This window comes from Cervus canadensis, chromosome 8 (assembly GCF_019320065.1).
Source record: "Cervus canadensis isolate Bull #8, Minnesota chromosome 8, ASM1932006v1, whole genome shotgun sequence".
In the NCBI taxonomy this organism is placed as follows: domain Eukaryota; kingdom Metazoa; phylum Chordata; class Mammalia; order Artiodactyla; family Cervidae; genus Cervus; species Cervus canadensis.
Genome location: NC_057393.1, coordinates 1,516,286 through 1,537,765, shown reverse-complemented (window position 1 = coordinate 1,537,765; position 21,480 = coordinate 1,516,286). Strand labels below are relative to the sequence as shown.

The following is a 21,480-nucleotide window of genomic DNA, read 5'->3' as shown; positions in this document are numbered from 1 at the left end:
AGCAGGGTGTGTGTATTTTTCAGACCATTTTCTGTTCATGTGTCTCTGTGTACCTCTGTTTGGCGGTTTGTGTGTGAGCAGCGGTTTCTCTGTCCCTTGCACAGTCCGAGTCCTGCTGTCGGTGGTGGTTTGCTGCTGCCCGTTTGCGTCCCCAGTGCGTGGTGTGAGACGTGCGGTGACCCAGGCTTGCTTCTGAGCTCTGCGTGCCCTCTGCCCATCCGACCCTGCACACGGCCCCTGGAGATGCGAGGGCTTCTGTTGCTGTGTGTACGGATGCACACTGTGGATCTCAGAAGCTGTGGTCGCCTTCCCGGGGACGCGCAGCTGGTGGTGCTGAGGTCAGGGTTTCAGCCCAGCTGTTCCGGGGCCAGAACCCAGCTGTTGCTGGTGTTGTTGTTCAGCCGCTCGTCATGTCCGCTCTTTGTGACCCCCCGGTCTGCAGCACACCAGGCTCCTCCATCCTTCACAGTCTCCCGGAGTTTGCTCAGTCGTGTCTGTTAATGCTATCCAGCCATCTCCTCCTCTGCCACCCGCTTCTCCTCCTGCCCTCAATCTTTCCCAGCATCCAGGTCTTTTCTGGTGAGTCAGCTCTTAGCATCAGGTGGCCAAAATATTGGAGCTTCAGTCCTTCCAATGAATATTCAGGGTTGATTTCCTGTAGGATTGACTGGTTTGATCTTCTTGATGTCCAAGGCACTCTCAAGAGTCTTCTCCAGCACCACAGTTCAAAAGCATCAATTCTTCAGTGCTCAGCCTTCTTTATGGTACAACTCTCATATCTATATATGACTACTGGAAAAGCCATAGCTTTGACTGTACAGATGTTTGTTGGCAACGTGATGTCTCTGCTTTTTAATACACTGGCTAGGTTTGTCATAGCTTTCCTTCCAAGGAACAAGCATCTTCTAATTTCATGGATTTTCATGCTTAAAAATGGTTTAAAAAGCTGTGCCTTCTTGCATAGCTCAACTGGACGCTTTCTGACGGTTGCACAGTATTTAGTTGGATGAATTACTGATTTATTTAACAAGCCCTCAGTGAGTGGGTTCCAGTTTTTGCTGTTTCAGAAGATGCTGTGTTAAAGAGACTGTCCCTCCATCTGCCCTGCAGGCATGTCTGTAGCTGGAAGACTCAGGACACACACAGGCCTTGGACATTACCTCTCCACATGGCCCGGGTTGTCCTCCAGAGACGCTGCTCACTTAAACCTTCACTACGCATGCTGAGAACATCCGTCTTGTTCATTGTTGCTATTTTAGTGTAAATTTTAATGTTGTAATTTGCATTTCCTTACAGTTACACAATTGAGATCTTTTATCCACTATATCCATTTCTTCCATGAATTGTCAAATTGTAACTCTTGTCCATTTTTCTGCTGAGTTTTTTAAAAAATCAGTTTTTAAAAGCTTTGTATGCATTACAAATATTAATCTCTGAATATTTTTTATTTGATTTTTAATTTTTCAACTATATCTACTGTATATATGTATCGTAAAAGCGGATTTTTTTGTTGCTGCTGCTGGGAATTAAGAAAAAGCTGAGATGCTTGTTTGGGTCAGTTAATGATGCAGAAGAGGAACAATGTGTGGAGCAAGAAGAGTGATTCATAGTAGCAGGAGCTCAGAGGTGACCATGAAAACAGAAGAGCCTGGAAGATTCAGAAAACTTGGTGAGGATTTTACTTAGGCAGGCTGGAAACAGAGTTCATCCCATTTTATCTAGATCTCCAGAGATAGAAAGCTGCAACTAAAATTCAGGAGTGTGAATTCTGCATCTTGGGCTGGACTTAGTACAGTGCTGGCACATAGGAAGTACCTTAACGCATCGTGACTTCTTAGTGAGTCATGATACCTGCCCCAGAGGTATTACGTTACCTCTCCTGAGAATAATGTGGGAAATTCACGTGAGAAAAGCAAATGATGAGTCCTCATTTTTAACCATATCTGTAAGCATGTCATTCACTTTTAAAAAGGGGTAAGAAAGTTAATACAGATCATCAAAGAAAGGGCATTAATGAGCATAAACATTTTAATTAAAGCAATGATGAGGTTTTATTTTTGCTTTACATTTCTGGAAAGAGTGGGCTTCCCTGGTAGCTCAGCTAGTAAAGAATCCACCTGCAATGCAAGAAGGAAGATCTGCTGGAGAAGGGATAGGCTACCCACTTCAGTGTTCTTGGGCTTCCCTGGTAGCTCAGCTAGTAAAGAATCCACCTGCAATGCAGGAAGGAAGATCTGCTGGAGAAGGGATAGGCTGCCCACTCCAGTATTCTTGGGTTTCCCTGGTGGCTCAGCAGGTAAGAGTCCGCTTGCAACGTGGGAGACCTGGGTTCAGTCCCTGGGTTGGGAAGATCCTCGGGAGACGGGAACGGCTACGCACTCCAGTATTCTGGCCTGGAGAATTCCGTGGAATGTGTAGTCCATGGGGTCGCAAAGAGTCGGAAACGACTGAGCAACTTTCACTTTCCGGAAAGAGTATCTTGAACTCATTTTTCTGGAGGGCAGTTTCACAGTATCTGTCAAACTTTAAGCAAGGATTGGGAGCATATGGCTCCATTACAGGAATATGTCAGCATTTCATGAAGACATATTTAGAATTGTGCATTGCAGCAATGTAATATCTGGATAAACTTAAATGTGCAAAAAGTAGTGAAGTGATTAAACGCATTGTGGTGCACCCATATCGTGGATTAAAGGGTCTGTGCCTGTCAGAAAGCAGCTTGTGAAATGTTAGGTGAGTTAGGTGAGAAGCAGTTGACAGGTCAGTGATCCCGTGTAAAACTGAGAGGGGTTGTAAATGTCGGGAAGGTGCTGGATGGCTAATGTCTGGGGGCCGGGGGGTGAGGGCTCAGGTTTGCAGCAAAGAGAGACTTTGGCTTTTATTCTACGCTTTTGTGTTACTTAATGTTCCACACTGTGGAGGCATTGTTTGTGATGATAAAAAGACCTGTTAAGAAGAAGGAAAGACTAGCTTTATAACAATGGAGAAAGGTTCCTCTTCCTGCTGCTTATGAACACCTACTGTTGAGGCTGCCACTTGTCATCCTAAACATTGTAAGGTTTTGTTCTGAGGGGTTTTTGGTTTTGTTTCTTGGAGTTTAGTTGATTTACGGTATCGTGTTAGTTTCAGATATACAGCAAAGTGATTCCGTTCTGTGTATTTTTTTCCAGATTATTTTCCATTATAGGTTATTACTAGAAGATACAAGATGCTGACTATAGGTGTGCTACACAGTAAATCCTGTTGCTTATCTATTTTGTGTATAGCAGTTTGTATTCATTAACCCTGTTTTTCCGAGTTTTAGTTCCGCCCGAGGTATCTACAACGACAAAATAGATACCCCTCAAAACGTATCTATTACTAAAGCTCTAGTATTTGTAACTAGATGTAAAACAAAGCAAAATGATAAACCTGCTCATGGTGATTGTTGAAGGGGGCCTTCAGGGCCTGTGTGCATCCGTGCGTCACTCTATTAACCATGGGGGCTGCTTCTGGCTTCGTTTCAGCCGTTTGCACAGACCTGTGAATCTGCAAGTTTAAAGAAATGTCATAATTTCATTGTTTTTCTGATACACCTTTACATATAGGAGAAATATTTTAAATCTTGAGACCATCATTTGCCACCTCACATTTTGATAAACTATAGTTTGCTTTTAACTAGCATCTGTAATCAGATTAAATTCATGTTGGAAATTTAAATTTTATTGGTTGTATTATTTTGTTAGTATTTAGTTTGTTTATTTTGATTTTAGAGCTCTTCTAAAAGCTACAGAGGGTACTTCTAAGTCTAGGCTCATACATATTTACATAGCTTAATGAAAATAATTTTTCTCACCCCTGGCAGTCACGGCGTTTCTCTTAAAAGATTCATGCCATTTTAATTAAGTGTGAGAATCACTGGCAGAGCTGGATACCATTAATTATATAATATTGTGCACCCCCTGGGTATAAGTGATGTAAATTTTTAGTCCCTTTTAGTCCAATAAGAATATTTTGGTTTCATTTAAGCAAATTTGGTTATTTCAGGTAATTTAATTTAAAAGGTGACACTTCTAACAAGAAGCTTTATTCTTTCCCAAGGCTTACTGAAGATTAAAAAAAAAAAAAACCCAGGTGGCAGAATTCAGTACATTTTTGTTGTTCTTCAGTCAGTAAGTCGTGTCTGATTCTTTGTGAACCCAGGAATTGCAGCACTCCGGGCCTCGCTGTCCCTCAGGATCTCCTGAAGTTTGCCCAGATTCATGCCTATTGAGTCAGTGATTGTATCCAACCATCTCATCTAAGTAAGAACTTATTTTTAGGAAGGATATCGTATATTAACAAATAATGTTTGTGCAGATCTTTTAAGAGTTGGGCTTCACTTGTGGCTCAGCTAGTAAAGAATCGGCCTCCAGTGCGGGAGACGTGGGTTTGATCCCTGGGTTGGGAATATCCCCTGGAGAAAGGAAAGGCTACCCACTCCAGTATTCTGGCCTGGAGAAGTCCACGGATTGCATAGTCCATGGGGTCGCAAAGAGTTGGACACGGCTGAGCAACTTTCACTTTCACTCAAGAGTTACGTTGTTTTGTGGCCACTTTTCTGGGACATTCTTCAAGTAGTTTCAACTTTGGGGTCTATTTTCCATTAGTAGGTAAGTTGTGTATAACAGCTGTTTACACTGTTTGTCTTTGAACGCTCTATCCTCCGTAACGCGGAGGTAGGATACCTGCTTTGAGCCGGCCCCAGCTGCAGGCTCAGGTCTGTAGTGTTCCGACCCTTCCACGGAGCAGCCAGAAAGGAGATTCTCTGCAGCAGCTGACCAAGGTGAAGAGTCTACTTGTGGTCAGAAAACACGCTCACCCCAGCCCCTCAGGAGATCAGACCCAAGGCTTTGATCGGTCGGTGCTCAGCAAAGCTGAACCCCAGGGAAGGTGGTTTCCCCTGAAGCCCAGCCTGGGCGTCCTTCCTGACCAGAAATCCGTGTCCTAAGCCCAGATCCGTCTCCTCCGCCTGAAGTGCTCGCCTCTGCACACCCAAGGCCTTTCCAGCCTGGGCTTTGCTCTTTGTTCCTGTGGCTTTACCCTCCCGAGCGGATGTCCAGATCTCTCTGCTGACCGTGTCGGAAGTCTCAAGAGTCCCACTGGGTGATGATGTCATCCTTACCAATGGCGGTGACGCCCCAGACCTGAGATTTGACCGGCACTCTCTGCACAGAAGCTAACCAGTCACCACGTAGGGGGAAGCGTTTCTGTCTCTGTCGTGTAAGAACCAGGTTTGTTTTTAAAGGTGATGCCAGGCATGGGTTATTCAATGGGCAGCAGTCTTCTAGAGCCAGTTCTTCTCTGTTTTTGTTTTTTCTCAAAATTAATTTCCTAAATTTCTACTCTATATCATATATCAAGACAGCCCAGTCTAGAGAAATGCTGCCATGCCAGGGACCAATGAACCCATACAGACTCTGGGCTCCAGAGCCAGGAAGTGGCTGCTGGATACTTACAGGTTTCTCGGGAAATTTTTCTTTATCCAAGGAGAAATTTCAGATGTGCTCATCTTTCTTTTGATCCTTTTTGATGATTTTTTACATTTACCATAGCCTGGTGGATTGCTTCTGTTTCTTGACAGCTGACATCATCTCAAGTGTTGAGTTTAATTGCTCTGGAGACCTCTTGCCACAGGGGACTCGGAGGCGGACTTGTTTTCCAGCAGGAGCAGGTCAGTAGTTGCTCCACCAGCGGGTGAGGTCGTTCCGCCCTTCTCGTCTCACTCGTGGGGAAACAAGCACAGTAGCTTCTCAGTGTTAACGTTCACCGTGTAGGGGCTTCTGTCAGAGGCTATCTTGGGGTCAACGAGAAGCCCCAGCCAAGCCCGGAGCCCCCATCCACAGGGCGGGAGGAGGGTCCTTGCCCCCGCCCCCAGGTTGGCTCGGGTGGTGGTGAGGTGCTGGGTCTGTCTGCTCTCCTCCCATAGCGAAGGGAAGCCCTTCCCCCGCGGTGGAGGTGCCGCCCGCTGGCTGCTGCCTGCCCTGTGCGCCCCAAGCCTCAGCGCACGGGCCCTGGAGGAGCCGTGGGTGAGTCTCGCCCGTGGGCGCGTCTGTTAGGCCCCTCCCTTCGGGGGATGGGGGGAGAAGCCCCTCTGACTCACTACACAGAGGCGAGCGGGCGAGGGCGCCGGCCCCCCAGCCCCTCTGGCCCCTGGCGAGTGGCCTTGGCGGTGCTCCTGAGGGCGGGGCCCCTCGCAGCGGCCAGGCCTGGGGCTCCCTGACCCGGGGCCTTCCTGTCTGCTGCCCGGCAGGTCGGTGTGCGGTTCCCTTTTCCTCTCCACGTTCTGGTCTCTGCATCGCGGTGAAGCTCCGGTGTCGGTGTCGGGGCTGGTGGGCCCTCTCTCCTCTCCTGCAGCAGGAGATGCACCTCTGTGACCGCAGAGGGGTGCGCAGTAGCATCCGTGGGGCACCCCCTGGGTTATTAACATATAGCAGCTCTTTATTAACATGTGCCTGTTGCAGCCCTCAGTTTAATTATGTCTGTGTACATTAAGAATTTTTAATTGTATTTTTTCTGATTGGGGTGGTAACAGTTCTTTTGCGAATATGTATATCTTTCATATTTCTGAATCTTCGCAGACCATTTGATAAATTCATAATTTTGCATTCTTATTTTGGAGGTAGATTATCACACAGCTACGTAAAAAGAACTGTATACGCTTTTCAACAGAAGTGGAAGTGAGTGGTGGTATTTGAATATTACTTTTAGCAGAAGGATAATTCAACTGATTACTAAGCCATAGCTATCTTAAATTTAAGAGTTCACTTTTAACTCCTTGAAGTTTGCCATTTTATTAAAATGGACATTATTAATGTCCTTATAGAAAATGAAGTTTTTCTTGTTTTGGGGGGGTCATGTTTAAACCTAAGAATACACTAGCTTCAAATGTGAATTAGATTACAGTAAAAAGCATCCAGCTATAAAATGTGTTAATAAGTATTGTAGTTTTGAGAAGCTGTCTCATTAAGTGTTCAGTGAAGAAGTATTAAGTCAAGGTTGTGACAGATTTGTACAGTAGCAGGTACCTAAAGTTGTTTAAATTTGATAAGCCCAACCAATGGCACGTTCATAAATCCTGGGCAACGTTTTTCCCCGTCTTTTTCCTCATATTTGGTTAATATAAAAGGAAGGCTTTCCTATTCCATCTGCCTGTAAGATGTCTCAGTGGTGGCTGTATGTTAGTCCGCGTTGTGGACTTGTGTGTTACAGCGTGGGTGAGGGTGTGGACTGACTCTTCATCTGTCACCTCAGAGGTTGATGGCACCGCTCCCGTTACAGTGCCACGGCTCTCAATCAGAAGCCACAGAAAACTTCCCGAGGGGTCAGAATATGCCTTTCAGAATCAGTGAAGTGTGGAAGTTGTGGAGGCTGGAGCAGCCCTCTGCTTGGTTGGGGGAGACGCAGGACGTTCAGTCAGGAGGGAGCCACTGAAACTAGTCAGCATTGGATATTCCAGCTCTCTTCCACATTAGCAGCAGAGCCCTCAGCCCGAGGACCCCAGGGTGCCTGTCTGGGCTGAGCAGTTTGTGGATATGGCTCCCACCTCTATGCAGAATGGGTTTTCTCTGCGGGAGCCCCCAGAGACATCGAAACTAACGGGACCGGCGTGCCCCAAAACAAAGTGGACTCCGCCGTCCCCCTCTCCCCGTCTCCTGTTCCCCACACCCTCTGCTGCTTGGAGTCCCTTCCGTCCCCTGTTCTGTTCCCACCCTCCCCGCTCATGGGGCCTCAGGGTGGAGGACAAGGGCCGAGGGTTCGCAGTGACCTCAGGTTCCAGGAATTGAGGGTGGTGCTCGGGGTGGCTGTTCCAGGAGAGAGTGACCCGGGAAGGTCGGGCAGCACTGTGACGGCTGCTTTTCTTCCTAGAGTCACGTCTGAGGCCCGGGACCCACCAGTGCCACAGATTTTCCTTTAAATATTTGTTCATTCGAGAGCTTGAAGTATCTGTTGGTGTATTTGGCTTTTTATGTGAAGCAGGTGAGGGCCAGCAGGTGAGGGCCATGAAGAGGGAGAGCAGCGTAAGTAGCATGAACTGCTGAGCCCGCGCCCGTGGGGACAGGCTGGGAGCGCCAGGGTCCTGCTGAGGAGCGCTGGGCCGCAGGGGATGTGGGTGGTCTGGGGAGTTTTCCCTGATACATGGTCTTGGTGCAGAATCATAAGGAGGTGTCTGTCTAGACATAAAGGTTGCTTATTCCGTTTATTGGACACACATACTAACATGTTAAGAAGTGTAAGATTTTAGATCCTGGTTACAGAGTAAGAATTAAAATGCTGGTCTCCTTGATTTTTAGTTATGAAATACTTACTATTTCATGGAGCTTCCCTCATAGCTCAGTTGGTAAAAAATCCCCCTGCAGTGCAGGAGACCCTGGTTCGATTCCTGGGTTGGGAGGATTCCCTGGAGAAGGGAAAGTCCACCCACTCCAGTATTCTTGGGCGTCCCTGGTGGCTCAGCTGATGAAGAATCCACCTGCAGTGCGGGAGACCTGGGTTCGATCCCTGGGTTGGGAAGATCCCCTGGAGAACGGAAAGTCTACCCACTCCAGTATTCTGGCCTGGAGAATTCCATGGACTGTATAGTCCATGGGGTCCCAAAAGTCGGACACAAATGAGTGACTTTCACTTCACTACTGTTTCATAGAAAATGTCATTTTGGACATGCAGACGATTTCAGAGATTAGTATAAATATACTTATGAACCCAGCACCCAGGCTCGTCTTCCTTTATGAAAGAAAAGGAGATGCTGGGCCTGTGGACGACACACGCGTCTCGCCCCACCCCCACCCACCACCATGTCATCTTGCCCTGTTACTCCCAAACCTTATGTTATTATCTCTGTGCCTCCCAGACTTGGTCATTAGCTTGTGTGTCTGTTTTCACTGCAGTGTGTAGGATTGTTCTGTGTGTGTGAAAATTTTGCACGAGAGGCATCTCACCACAGATGTGTTCACGCAGCTCGCTTCCCCTTGACGTGCTGCGGGATGTGCCTGCGTTGGTTCCTAGACCGTAGCGGCTCACTCGTGACTCCACCCGTAGCACTCCCTTCCTTGGAGGCGCGGGCGCGTGCTGGCGGCTGTCGAAGGTGATGGGGAGCGTGCCCCGTGGCTCACCCTGGAGGAGTGAGCTCAGGGCTCTCCACGGGGCCAGGCTGCAGCCCCTTCCCCCCTCCGGGCCCTCGGTCGCTCTCAGAGCGCCCACCCCCCACCCAGCAGCAGAGGCGGCCGGAGCCCTTGTGCACACAGGGCTAGCGCTCCAGACCCTGCCCTCAGCCAGATGCCTGCAGGTGGAAAAGGAGGTTGGGGATTTGGCCTCATTATTTGTTTCTTCCAAGTAAAGTTAATTCTGAGTGTCACCTGTTTGACATTTATTTGACCCAGACTTTTTAATAACTTTTTAAAATGCATGTGGTCATTTGATATTCACATGGGGAGTACTGAATGTTTTTCTACGTTGTGTTCTTTTCATTAAAACGGCTTTCTGTTTTCTTGCAGAATAAAAGCCACCCTCATTCCAGGGGGGAGTGTAACGTTTACAGTACCTTTCAAAGTCATTAAGAGTTGGACTACTTGAAAAGTCTAGAAATTGAAGGAAAAATTGATAAAATTAGGTGGTTACCTAACAGAATGCTGCTTATTTTCTGCTCTCTACAAATGGTAAGAGCTATTTTTTTCCTTAAGTGGCTGTTTGAGTTAGGATTTTATTTTTAATTTCTATGTGTAGATTCATTTTTATTTTAACCTTCTTTGGAAGTTATTTCTGCCTTAAAATTTTGGGGGATGGTAAATTATTAGATAGCAAGTGACAGGTTGAAAAGTCAAAGTATGCAAAACACACTCCCAGTAGTACTTTCCTAATTCTGCATGCGTCTCTATGTCTTTACTCATTTGTAGGAAACAAGATGTTTGTGTATAATTGGAAATACTAATGTTTAATACTCCTACCCTGTAAACCAGGGTAGAACCACAGTTTTCTTCTGTAACACTCAGCTAGTACCAGTGCATAACATACAGTTTTTCTTTTAATATAGATAATGAAATTTTTCTTTTCAGATAAAACTGTTAACGTATGGGAAATAAGTGAAGGGGATAAAAGAGCAGAAGACTATAATTTAAAACACGAAGATGGACGACTCTGAGATCCGTTTAGAGTCACGGCACTGCGGGTACATATATTTTTTTAACTATCTGGTACTTGTCTTGAATTAGTCAGTGGCAGCGCTCAAGTCGGCCGTGCAGACAGCGCTGTGCCGCGCACAGAAATGCTGTGAGGCCTGCCTTCCCGTGAGTGTCGGCACAGTCACCTCGTGTGCTGTGGAGTGGGGGTCCTTATTTTCACAAAGACGAAAAGTCACACAATGCTACTGAAGAAAAGGCTGATTTAATTCCACAACAGGTCTCTCTGAGTGCATCTGCTGTCTTTCCCTCCGAGGTTCGGTGTAGCTCGGTCGGTGGGGATGGAGCAGGTGGCGCTGAGCGCAGTTCCCTGTGGGAAGCTGACCTGCAGACAGGCAGGGAGGCCTCCGCCAGGTTTCCTCTGAGCCAGCTAGGGTAGAGCCTGACGTCCCGGAATTCTTGGCTCATCAGTCCATTAGCATCATTGCTAGTTCTTTTTTCATAAATAAATTCTTCAGTCCCTTTTTGGTGTGCATAGGTACGCTGTGAATGGCCATATCCATTCTGATATCTCAATTTTTCATCACATTTTGACATCTGTGAAATTGAATAAAACTTAAAATCTGGTATTTTGCTGTTGGCCTAGTGAGGACCCCATGGATGGTGTCTGTAATAAAATGAAGTGTGTGAAGGAGGTTCAACAAGCTTGAGTCCTGCCCTGGTGAGACGCTGGGGTGCTGCCTCGGGCCAGGCGGCCCGCCCACCCCGGAGACCAGCCCCGACACCGCCTAGAGTGCCCCTCAGCCGCCTGCCTGGGTCCCCTGAGCGCTGTGGGCCGCGCGGTCGGTCGGTCAGTTCAAGCTTTGTTGGGAGTGGTCTGCCCGGTGAGGGCCCAGTGCGTGAGCACACTGTGGATTAGTGGCCAAGGAGCCAGAAGAGGGCGGGGTGTGGCAGACAGCCCCCCACGCCTGCAGCAGCCTGGCCCGGGCCCGCCTCCCTCCCGCTCTGCCGGCCGTGTGCACGCAGTGCTGGGCGGCCACACAGGACAGAGGCGCGGCCCCGCCGTGAGGAGGACGGGGGGTCATGGGTAGGTGCTCCCAGGGAGCAGGGTGGGGGACCGTGTAGGTCAGTGGCAGCACCCTGCTTCCAGGAGGTGAGGCAGAGAAAGCTATGCAGTTGGGTAAAATCTGGACCCTAATTTGAACCAGGATGTTTGGATCCAAGCAGTGTTTTGTAGGCTTGTTCTCGCACGGGTCCTCCTCACCTCCGTTCTACTGCTGTGTCTCGGAGTCTGTTCTTCTGGATGTGGTTTGCTGCAGAGACCTGCAGTGGACGTTCACTGTGACTTCCAGGGTTTCCCTCTAAAGTGGGAACTTCCCTCTCCCTCGGGGAAGCTCACTGTCTCTGTAAAGGGAATCGCCTCAGCTCCTGCCTCCAGGGTCGACGCAGAGGCAGTTTTAAACAGTGTGTACGTCAAAGGTAAATAATGCTGCCTGTTCTTCTGTGTTTCTTTTTCTAAACTTGCTAATAGATAATAAGAGTGGAAAATACTGGCTTTGATTAGAATGACATTTAATTACCCAATCCAGAAGTGACTTCTCATGTAAGAATGACGTTCTAGAAGACAAGTTGTGTACGGAATAGTAAAAAATTAGGTTATTGGTTTCTCTAGAAACTAGTGAAGGAGCCCTGTGATACGCTGCATTTTGGAATGGCGTCTGCTTGGCCAGGCCATGGTTGCAGCATCTGATGCGTCGTGCTGACGTTTCTGTCCTTTTGCTTGGTGTAGGGGCTCGCTGTTTGAAGCAGTGTACGCAGCGCTGGCTTCTGTGTCCGGCCGGCGCCTGCTGAAGTGTCCCTGCGGTGGGAGGGCTCCGGGGCCTGGGCTTACTCAGTGACCTTGGCATCAGTCGGGGGGTCTCTTCCAGCCTTCCTCTTCCTCTGTAAGCTGAGGCGCTGGCATGAGCCTCCTAGGATGACGCTGGAGACTAGGAGAAGCGCTGCAGGCTCCCAGCTCCGCGCCTGGCTCAGAGCAGCGAGCACTCAGCCTAGGTCTCTCCCACCCTCCTGACACCTGTCTGTGCCAGGAGTGCCTGTCACAGCCGCGGCTCCACGGTGCGCGTGGCCTGGACGCCACGCCTGCTCCTGGAGCCGCAGGTCACTTGCAGTGACCCCTGTGGACACGCCTTCGTGTGCTTGGTCAGACTCAGTGCCCAGGCCTGGAACTGGACGCGGGCTGTGCACCCCGACTCCCTGGCCGCCTGCGTGACCGGGTGCTCCCCGCCGTCGGTGAGTGTTTTCAGCAGAACGTCGGAGCTCTCAAAAAAGTCACTTCTCAGTTCTGTGAAACCAGACTGGCCTTCGTTTCTCTGATTATTGGTGAGTTAGGATGTCGTCTGTTAGTTGATGTCCATTCCTGTGACACCTTTAGTGTCCTTTATCGTTTTTTCTCCTGTTGGAAGCTCACATCCTCTCTCAGTAGTTTGTGAGGACTGTAAGTCACGAAGGGTTTGTTTATGCAGTAGCATCTATCATGGTTTTTGTAAAGATTCTGTCCCCCCATCAGGATTCAGATGCCCTTCTTGTGACCGAGGTCATAAAGCCTGGGAACTGGCACGTGCTTCCTGGGGTATGTTGGCACTCTTGTGCCTTGGATCCACTCACAGGGGCGAGCTGGCGCCCTGTGGCTCCTCGCCTCCCACTTGACTTTCACCCAATGGCCAGCCATGCCCCTTTGCCAGCTCTCTCCCACGCTGGGTCACCATTCTCTCATTTTGGGGGTGATTCCTCCCCCAGTCGGGGGGTGTCCTCGAAGGCCTGCGCTGACCAGTCCTCCGGAACCCATTGGCTTTACGGCCCTATGAGCCCCGCATGCTTCCCCGACTCTGGGCTAGCCTGGTCCCCACCCTGCTCGGCAGCCTGGCGGTACCCACCACCGAGTGCTGGGCAGCGTCGCACTCCGGCACTTTGGGGCCCTGCGCGTGCTGTCTGACGGCTGCAGGCTCTGCCGGGGGGTCCCCGGGTTTATCAGCCTCCATGTTGTCATCAGTTCCTGCTCTCCTGGCCGGGCCCACAGCCAGGTTCCACTCTTCCTCGTGTTTTCAGTCAAGTGATGTCTGTGTTTGGCAGCCTGCCATGTGACCTTGCTCTGACCGCTTAGGACAGGCTCTTGGTATCAGATACTTCGACTCTGTCGGGATCCACTGGAGTCTGGCAATACTCCTGGGTCTGTGCCGTTTTGTGGCTGTTATGTGGGACTCGAGTGCAGTGGGCACTTGCCTGCTTTTCTTCCTTATCTTTTAATGTGTGTTATGTTGCTTTGAATCAGACGAAGGCAGCCCCCTCTCCCCACGCGTTGCTGGATCTGATTAGTGCATTAATATAGATCCTCTTACCTGGCAGATTACAGTGCCTGTAATCACTTCCTTCACACCTAAGCTCTTAAACCTCCTGCCTGCGAGCCCTGCCTTAACCATGCGCTTCCAGAAATCGTGGACAGAAGCCAGCCAACATGGAGGAGCTGATGGAGGTGGTCACGGTGGAGCCCGCCCCCTCCAAGGCAGCATGCTTGTCCACAGCGGAGCCTGACCCCCTCCAGGGCAGCATGCTTGTCCACAGCGAAGCCCGACCCCCTCTAGGGCAGCGTGCTTGTCCACAGCGAAGCCCGAACCCTCTAGGGCAGCGTGCTTGTCCACAGCGGAGCCTGACTCCCTCCAGGGCAGCGTGCCCATCCACAGCGGAGCCCCGCCCCCTCCAGGGCAGTGAGCTCGTCCACAATGGAGCCCGTCCCCTCCAGGGCAGCGTGCTCCTCTACAGCACCAGCAAGGGGCCCGTCCACCCCGTGCTGCCGGCACGCCGAGGGTAAGTTCTGGCGAGCTCACGTACCTCCCGTCCGGAGCCCGCCTTGTCCGGGTTCTCACCACCTCCAGAGACCTTGCGGTGCCGCCTGCCGCCCGTGTGCCTGCCTGCGCGGAGGCCCTGCTTCCTGGGTGCCCGCGGTAGGGCCTGCCGGTCACCCCGGCCAGCCCCTCTGTGCACAGGGCCCTCTGCTGAGGCCGGAGGCCATCTCCCCCTCTGGATGGGCTCTGTCCCTGCAGAGTTCTGCTGGCCTGGAAGCCAGTTCCCTCAGGAAAGTCCAGGCTTTCGCCCACTGAGCCTTGAAGTTCTGGGGGAGGAGAGCTTTGGGTTTGTCATTTTTAGTCACAAGGAGCAGGCCCTGCTTTGTAGACAACCAGGAAGTCTATGTGTCATGTGACACATCGTGTGTGTCCCGGGAACTCTGCCAGCACGCCCCTGGGCCCTGAGCGCTGACAGCATCACGGCCCAGCGCGCCGTGGACTTTCCTGTCTTGGACGCTTTGTCCTGCAGTGATGTCAGTGTATTGGTCAGTCCGTCCAGAGCGTCTCCTGCTGTAAAGTGCCAGGGCCTGAGCATTTGGCCTTTGTTTTCAAGACAACACTCTTGAGTAAGCAGGTTTAGATTCCAAGAACGGTTTTATTTGTCAGCCAAGTTATTTATGTGAGTAAACGCTCAGTATTGCCACTAGGTTGCTTAGGATCAACTTCAGATGCAGAGTCAATAAACATATAGGTTCCTTGTAATACATTTATTTTTTAAAAAGCAGCAGCTGAAAAAAAAGCAGCAGCTGAAAATGAAAGGAAGGACAGGCCTCCTTGCCCGCAGTTCCCCGAGCCAGAGCAGGCTCTGGGGTCTGGCACACAGGCGGGTGAGGGAAGACAGGCACTCGAGTTATTGCTGACAGAGCAGAAGTGTTGGGGGAAGAAAGGTCTGCCCAGGAAGTCTTCAGAATCTTTCTGAAAACAGTAACTGGGTTTTGCTGGAGTGAGTCTTGCCCATTGAATAGTGAAGGAAAACCCCTCTCCTGACGGGCCGTGGCAGGTGGGACCTTTCCGGCTGGAGTCCAGCCGTCCCCAGCTGAGGGCTGGCCCTGCAGTGCCTACGGCTCCGGGTGGCAGAGGGCCCTGCGCCCGTGTCCGCCTCTCGTGCTGCCGTTCGTGGTGTCCGGCATGGAGCCTGCCACCTGGGGTGCGCGGGGCCCCGGCCCCCGTGGAGCCGCAGGATATGCAGGGCGTCTGCGCCCTGGCGGCGCTCCGGGTTGCGGGCCAGGGCCGGGTGAGCCTGGGGGCCTCGCTTGCACTGCAGAGTGGGTTGTTCTCTGGTTTTTAAATAGAAGTGGAAACACTGTGTTTTCCGGTTTGGGAAGAGCCCAGCAGTAGGTCCTTCTCAGAAAGCAGCTCCTCCGTGTCCGACGTGAACTTCAGCCACGTGGTCGGTACTGGATGGGCCGGGACTACCTGTCGGTGGAGGTGTGGGACCTGAACACGCAGCGCCGGCCTGTCGAGACCCACCAGGCGAGGCCGTGGGCGCCACCGCCCCGACCTTCCTGTGCTTCCATGAGGTCCACGAGTACCTTCGAAGCAAGCTGTGTTCCCTCTACAATGACTGCATCTTTGACAACTCCAAGTGCTGCTGGAATGGCTCCGACAGGTGAGGCCTGCGTGGGGACCTGGCCTTCCAGGGGCAGGGTGGGCACGAGCCCGGCTGCCCAGGGTGGACACGGGGTGTCTGGGCATGTGTCTCGTTGCTTGCAATTCCATCCCAGTCTGAACGGCAAGCATTGTGCTAGATTCACATTGGCTGTTTCCGAAATGCTTAGTGGATGATAATTTTTTATTTTCTGTTATTTTCAAGAGGAGTGAAAGGAAGGAGGTGAGGAAGCTAGTGTGGGTGGGATGGCCTTTGCTTTGGGAATGAGCAGAGGACAAGACCCCAGAATGCTGCCGTGTGGGGACGCCAGTGCGGTTGCTGGTGTGACGCCCCGCTCTGACGGGGCTACAGCCGTTTCGATGCTTCTGGTCGTCTGTGGGCACGTGCCTTAGAAGTGACGACCACGCTGGTTCTGCCTAGAGGTCTGTGTTTAATAACATTTGAAACATCTCATCTCGTGAGATGGGAGGAGATGCTGCCGTGGGTCTGTGATGGGATTGTGTGCCGTGTGGGGCTTGCACGTGTCTGAGCCAAGGACCTCCCGGCAGTGGTGAGGGGCTGTTAGACATCCCGAGGCGCCCTGCGGCACAGGCCCTGGGAACTGCTGACCTTAACGCCGCCGTCCTTTGTGCATCTGGTTGAGAGTAAAGAGGGCGCGGCGCTGGCCTCGGGGCCTCAGCTGGACCCAGGAGCCGGGAGCCCGGGTTGGGGGGAGCCATGACCCTGGACCCGCAGAGGTTGGCTCTTGAGACGGACACCCTTGGGATCCGTAGAAGGCACCCATCTGCGTTAGACTGGCCCCAAGGGAGACGTGTGTGTGAGAGACCTTGGGCTGGGGTGGATCACGTACCCTGAGATTTGTGACCACGAGCATGCCTGTGTGTGTGTTGATGTGCGGAGCATGCCCAGCAGGCCTGGCCAGGCACGTGGGGAACGGACGCGTCAGGTCTGCATGCCCACTCTTCACAGGTTGACGTGCCCCTCGTGGTGTCCGTGCCCGCAGAGGGTGTGGCGCCCGGGGCAGAGACAGGACTTCGCCCTCAGGCCTCAGCACAGCCGCCTGGGCACCGTCAGAGTCCTGTGGGGGCCCCGGGCCCGGGCGGGCCACCCTTGTGGCAGACTTGATGTCCCAACAGCACACGGAGCTCAGGGTCCCCCCCCGCCGGCTTCAGAAGGTGGAAAACACAGCTGCGGCCTGCAATGGGACCCAGGTTCAGAGCCCTCACAAATTGCTTTCTCAGCAGACCCGCTGAGGCCATGCAGGGTGCCCGGCCCCCATGGAGGATTTGCCCTTCCCAGGGCTCCAGGGCCCAGGATTTCCCCGGGCTGAAACCCATGAAACCGGAGCTCACCGGCGCAGACGGCCAGGCACAGACGGCCAGGCACACCACCGGAAACAATAGAACATGGAGCCCTGAGAATCCAGCTATGGGAGTCACGCGCAGCAGAGTGTACCCGGGGTGCAGGAAGGGGCCAGGCCGCGCTCATGGACATGCACGTGGCCCCCACACTGGGAGGGGACCCCGGCCGCGGCTCAGGACGGGAGCTGCGTCCTGAAAGCCCACTGTGGATTTAGCGCGCCCTGTGCGGCTGAAGAGATCTTGAATTCACTGAAGATGGGAAACATTCTAAGGAGAAAGTCAAGGTTTTTACCTTTTTCAAAAACACATTAATGTAATTAAAAGTGTAAATTCACTACTTTTCCCTTTTTGATTCTGTTGTATTTGTTTTTACTGATACAACTGTGTATGAGGCTCAGTCAGACATTTTCACCGCGGTTGTCCCCTGGCCGTTAGGATCTTTCGTGTCTGATGTCTGAAGGTGACCTGTGCAGCGGTGGGGTAGGCGGTGAGCCGCTTCATCTGGGCAGCGGGGCGGGGGTTCCTCGTGGCTTACAGGTCATCGTCTTTCACGCGGCAGTGTCCTGACGGGCCCTACAACAGCTTCTTCCGGATGTTCGATAGGTCCACCCAGAGGGACGAGACGCTGGAGGCCTCCAGGGAGAACAGCAGGCCCCAGGCCAGCCTGCAGCCTCGCAGGGTGTGTGCGGGCAGGTAGCGGAAGGGCGAGGTGAGCGTGGGCAGCCTGGACCAGCAGGAAGACCCTGCACACACCGGCACGCGGCCGGGAGTGTCATCGCCGCGGCCGCCGCCAGCTGCCTGTACACCTTCCAGACGAGGTCAGCTGCGGCAGCAGAGGCCCCGCGTCTGCGGAATCGCGCCCTCTCGCTGGCGGAGCACAGGTGGCCGCCTCTCCTCGGAGAAGCCGGGACGCCCTCCTGCCTCAGCGCAGGCTGCCTGGGGTTCCTAGCGGGGACCCCGGCTTCTGCTCCGGGGAGGGGAGCCCTGGGTGTCGCTGCTCAGGTGAGAAGCCAGCTGGAAGCGGAGTGACGGGCAGGCCTCGAGAGGCCGTGACTAATGTAGATGTCTTTATTTAGGTCTGAGCCTGCCTTCCAGACTAGAGACCAGACATCCACACCCCAGAGAAGAGGCGTCAGGTGCAACCTCTCCTGCCAGCCCTCCTCCTCCTCTGCCGTCAGCCGGCCTCCACCCACACGGCTCCGGCTGCCACCCGCCCGCCGGCCTCGGCGGCTCTGCGTCCGGGTCTCTCAGGCAGCTTCACTCCGCTGCCCCGGTATCCACTGTCACCCCTTCTGGGGCAACCGCTTAGTAAAAGAACGCACTGTAAAGAGTGTTTTTAAGTCCAAAATAGGCATCGTCTTTTTATTTGCTTTCATTGCACATAACGAAATTATGCAGAATTAAGACTTTAAAACTCTTTTATCCTTCACTGACAGAATGGTGGAATGTGTGTAGTGCTTGAGGCTCTGAGCGTATGTATCCCCAGTTCTGTAACCTTCGTTTCTGTAGAACTGGTACCCCTGACCCACCAGGTGAGGACTGGACAAAGCCTTAACAGAGAGAAAATCACAGGGAGGAGTAACAGGACCGCTGCCGAGAAGCCAGCTCGGGGTTTAGAGCACACGACAGATGCTCTGCAGTTGAAGACTTTTGTGCTTTTTCTAAAATTTGTTTAAAAGTACTAGGTGCAGGGTGGGGGGATAACATACTTTTTTAAAATATTAAAATTATACCCTAGATTTCACACTTAAAGGCAGCGAAAATTAAAGCATTTTAATTTCTATCCCTTGATGGTTTGTTTTAACAGTAGGATCTTTGGTATCAGAAATCAAGATTTCCCCCCACCCCCCAAAAAAACAGAGGTAACAGTAAGTCACTGGAGCTTGCTCTGTGGAATTCCACACTGGAGCCGGGGCCCCAGTCTTCTGGGGGGCCGGCGGCTGGACCCATGCACTGCTCATGGAGTCACTGTGGTGGAGGAGGCCCCATCAGCGCACATTTCAGTTGCAAATTGAGAACCAAACATATTAGGTGGGTGCAAACATATTTGCGGTTTTTGCATTGTTGAAATTTACTGTTTGATACTGGAATACATCCTTAATGTGGTTATGTTATATATCATTTCTTGCTTTATGTTTTTTTGCTAATGACTGACCTGCTGTGTATTTTATATTTATTTGAGACTAGGGAAATGATGTTAGACAAAAAGCAAATTCAAGCGATTTTCTTATTCAGGTTCAAAATGGGTCAGAAAGCAGCGGCGACAACTCGCAACATCTACAGCGCATTTGGCCCAGGAACGGCTGACGAACATACAGTACAGTGGGGGTTCAAGATTTGCACAGGAGACGAGAGCCGTGGAGATGAGGGTGTAGTGGCCGGCCATCAGAAGTTGACAGCGAGCAATTGAGGACCGTCATCCAGGCTGATCCTCTAAAACCACACGAGCAGTTGCCACGGAATTCAGTGTCGACTATTCTACGGTCATTCGGCATCTGAAGCAAATTGAAAAGGTAAAAAGCTCACTAAGTGGGTGCCTTGTGAGGTGGCTGAAAATTTTAAAAATGGTCGTTTTTAAGTTGTCTTTCTTCTCTTACTGTATGCAAAACTTATGAGCCACTTCTCGGTTGGATTGTGACGTGTGATGAAAAGCAGATTTTATTCAACTGGCAATGACCAGCTCAGTGGCTGGACTGAGAAAAAGCTCCAAAGCACTTTCCAGTCACACTTGCACCAAAAAAAGCTCAGGTCACTGTTTGGTGGTCTGCTGCCCCTCTGATCCACGACAGCTTTCAGAATCCCAGGGAAACCATTACTTCTGAGAAGTAGGCTCAGCGGATCAGTGAACACCAAAAACTGCAGCGCCAGTCAGCACCAGTCAACAGAAAGGGCGCAGTTCTCCACAACGCCCGACCGCATGTTGCACAACCAATGCTTCAAAAGTTGAACGAGTTGGGCTATGAAGTTTTACCTCACCCACCATATTCACCTGACCTCTCACCAACAGACCACCTCTTCAAGCAGCTCAACAACTTTTTGCAGGGAAAACATTTCCACAACCAGCAGGAGGCAGAAGATACTTTCCAAGAGTTCATCAAATCCCAAAGCACAGGTTTTTATGCTATAGAGATTAATTATAATGATTTATTGCTCCTTGGAAGAAAAACTATGACCAGCCTAGGTCGCATATTCAAAAGCAGAGATGTTACTTTGCCAACAAAAGTCTGTCTAGTCAAAGCTATGGTTTTTCCAGTAGTCATGTATGGATGTGAGTTGGACTATAAAGAAAGCTGAGCACTGAAGAATTGATGCTTTTGAACTGTGGTGTTGGAGAAGACTCTTGAGAGTCCCTTGGACTGCAAGGAGATCCAACCAGTCCATCCTAAAGGAGATCAGTCGTGGGTGTTCATTGGAAGGACTGATGCTGAAGCTGAAACTCCAATACTTTGGCCACCTGATGCGAAGAGCTGACTCATTTGAAAGACCCTGATGCTGGGAAAGATTGAAGGGTGAGGAGAAGGGGACGACAGAGGATGAGATGGTTGGATGGCATCACCGACTCAATGGACATGAGTTTGAGCAAGCTACAGGAGTTGGTGATGGACAGGGAGGCCTGGCGTGCTGCAGTCCATGGGGTCGCTGAGTCAGACACGACTGAGGGACTGAACTGACTGATGACGATTTAAAATTCACGGTCTGAAATCAGTTATTTTTGCACCAACCTAATACACTTACTTTAAAGGTAATTCTTGTACTCTGTGTTGGTTGTGATGCAGTTCACAAATCTGAGATATTGAACAGTTGTCTAAGTATCAAGTCAGCCCTGGTCCTTAAGCAGTTCTGGAAAGATGGGGTTGTACATATTTGTTTAGCTATTGTAATAAATTTCAAATGTTTAACTAGATTTGTCCTGTGTAATTGGACAGTTTTTTCCATGTTTCCTTCAAGACATACTTCCCACTGAACAAGAAAGCAGCCTTCTGCCTCTCAGAGGGCCTTGTGCTGGGGTGTGCATGGCCAGGCAGGGGTCCCCGTCTCGGGCTGACAGCCCTCAGAACTGCTCTTGCGGAGGGTGTAATCTGAGAGACGCACAGGAGCTTCTCCCGTGTTCTTTGCCAGTTGACACCCTGACTCCATTTGAGCCCTTTCCCCTCCCGATGATGTAAAATTCCTGTGGTTCGTTGGACGCAGGCTCATGTGTTTATTTTTGGCTGCACTGTGTTAGTTGCTGTGCGCGAGCTTTCTCTACACGTGTCGAGCGCGGGCTCAGTAGTTGTGGCCCACGGGCTTCATTGCTCCACAGCATGTAGCGTCTTCCCAGACCAGGGATCGAACCCATGTCCCCTGCACTGGCAGGCACATTCTTAAGCACTGGACCGGTACGAAAGTTCACATTCTCAATAGTTAGGTTCCCATGTTATCACCGACTTGAATTAATCACTTTTGCAGTAAATGAAGCAGCACTGTGGGCGCAGGAG

The 21,480-nt window shown here is 51.1% G+C and overlaps 1 protein-coding gene across 20 annotated transcripts in view; it reads left to right on the top strand.

Annotated features, from left to right (window-relative positions):
* Positions 1 to 20,274, top strand: part of LOC122445811 — a 34,188-nt gene extending 13,914 nt beyond the window's left edge. For 6 of the 20 annotated variants that reach the window (XR_006270683.1, XR_006270682.1, XR_006270691.1 and 3 more), the window contains 7 exons: positions 9,513 to 9,674; positions 10,071 to 11,612; positions 13,536 to 13,994; positions 15,325 to 15,641; positions 17,606 to 18,004; positions 18,079 to 19,033; positions 19,238 to 20,274. Coding sequence is in view for 2 of the 20 variants with exons in the window: in XM_043475067.1 (XP_043331002.1) it covers positions 15,434 to 15,641; positions 17,606 to 17,711; positions 18,079 to 18,275; positions 19,238 to 19,377 (651 nt within the window). In the remaining 18 variants the exon portion in view is untranslated. Of the gene's footprint in view, positions 1 to 4,879; positions 5,693 to 9,512; positions 9,675 to 10,070; positions 11,613 to 13,535; positions 13,995 to 15,324; positions 15,642 to 16,610; positions 17,343 to 17,605; positions 18,005 to 18,078; positions 19,034 to 19,237 lie in introns of those variants that run through there. The other 14 variants (XR_006270685.1, XR_006270693.1, XR_006270687.1 and 11 more) reach the window with 14 other exon arrangements.
* The last annotated feature ends 1,206 nt before the right edge of the window (positions 20,275 to 21,480 follow it).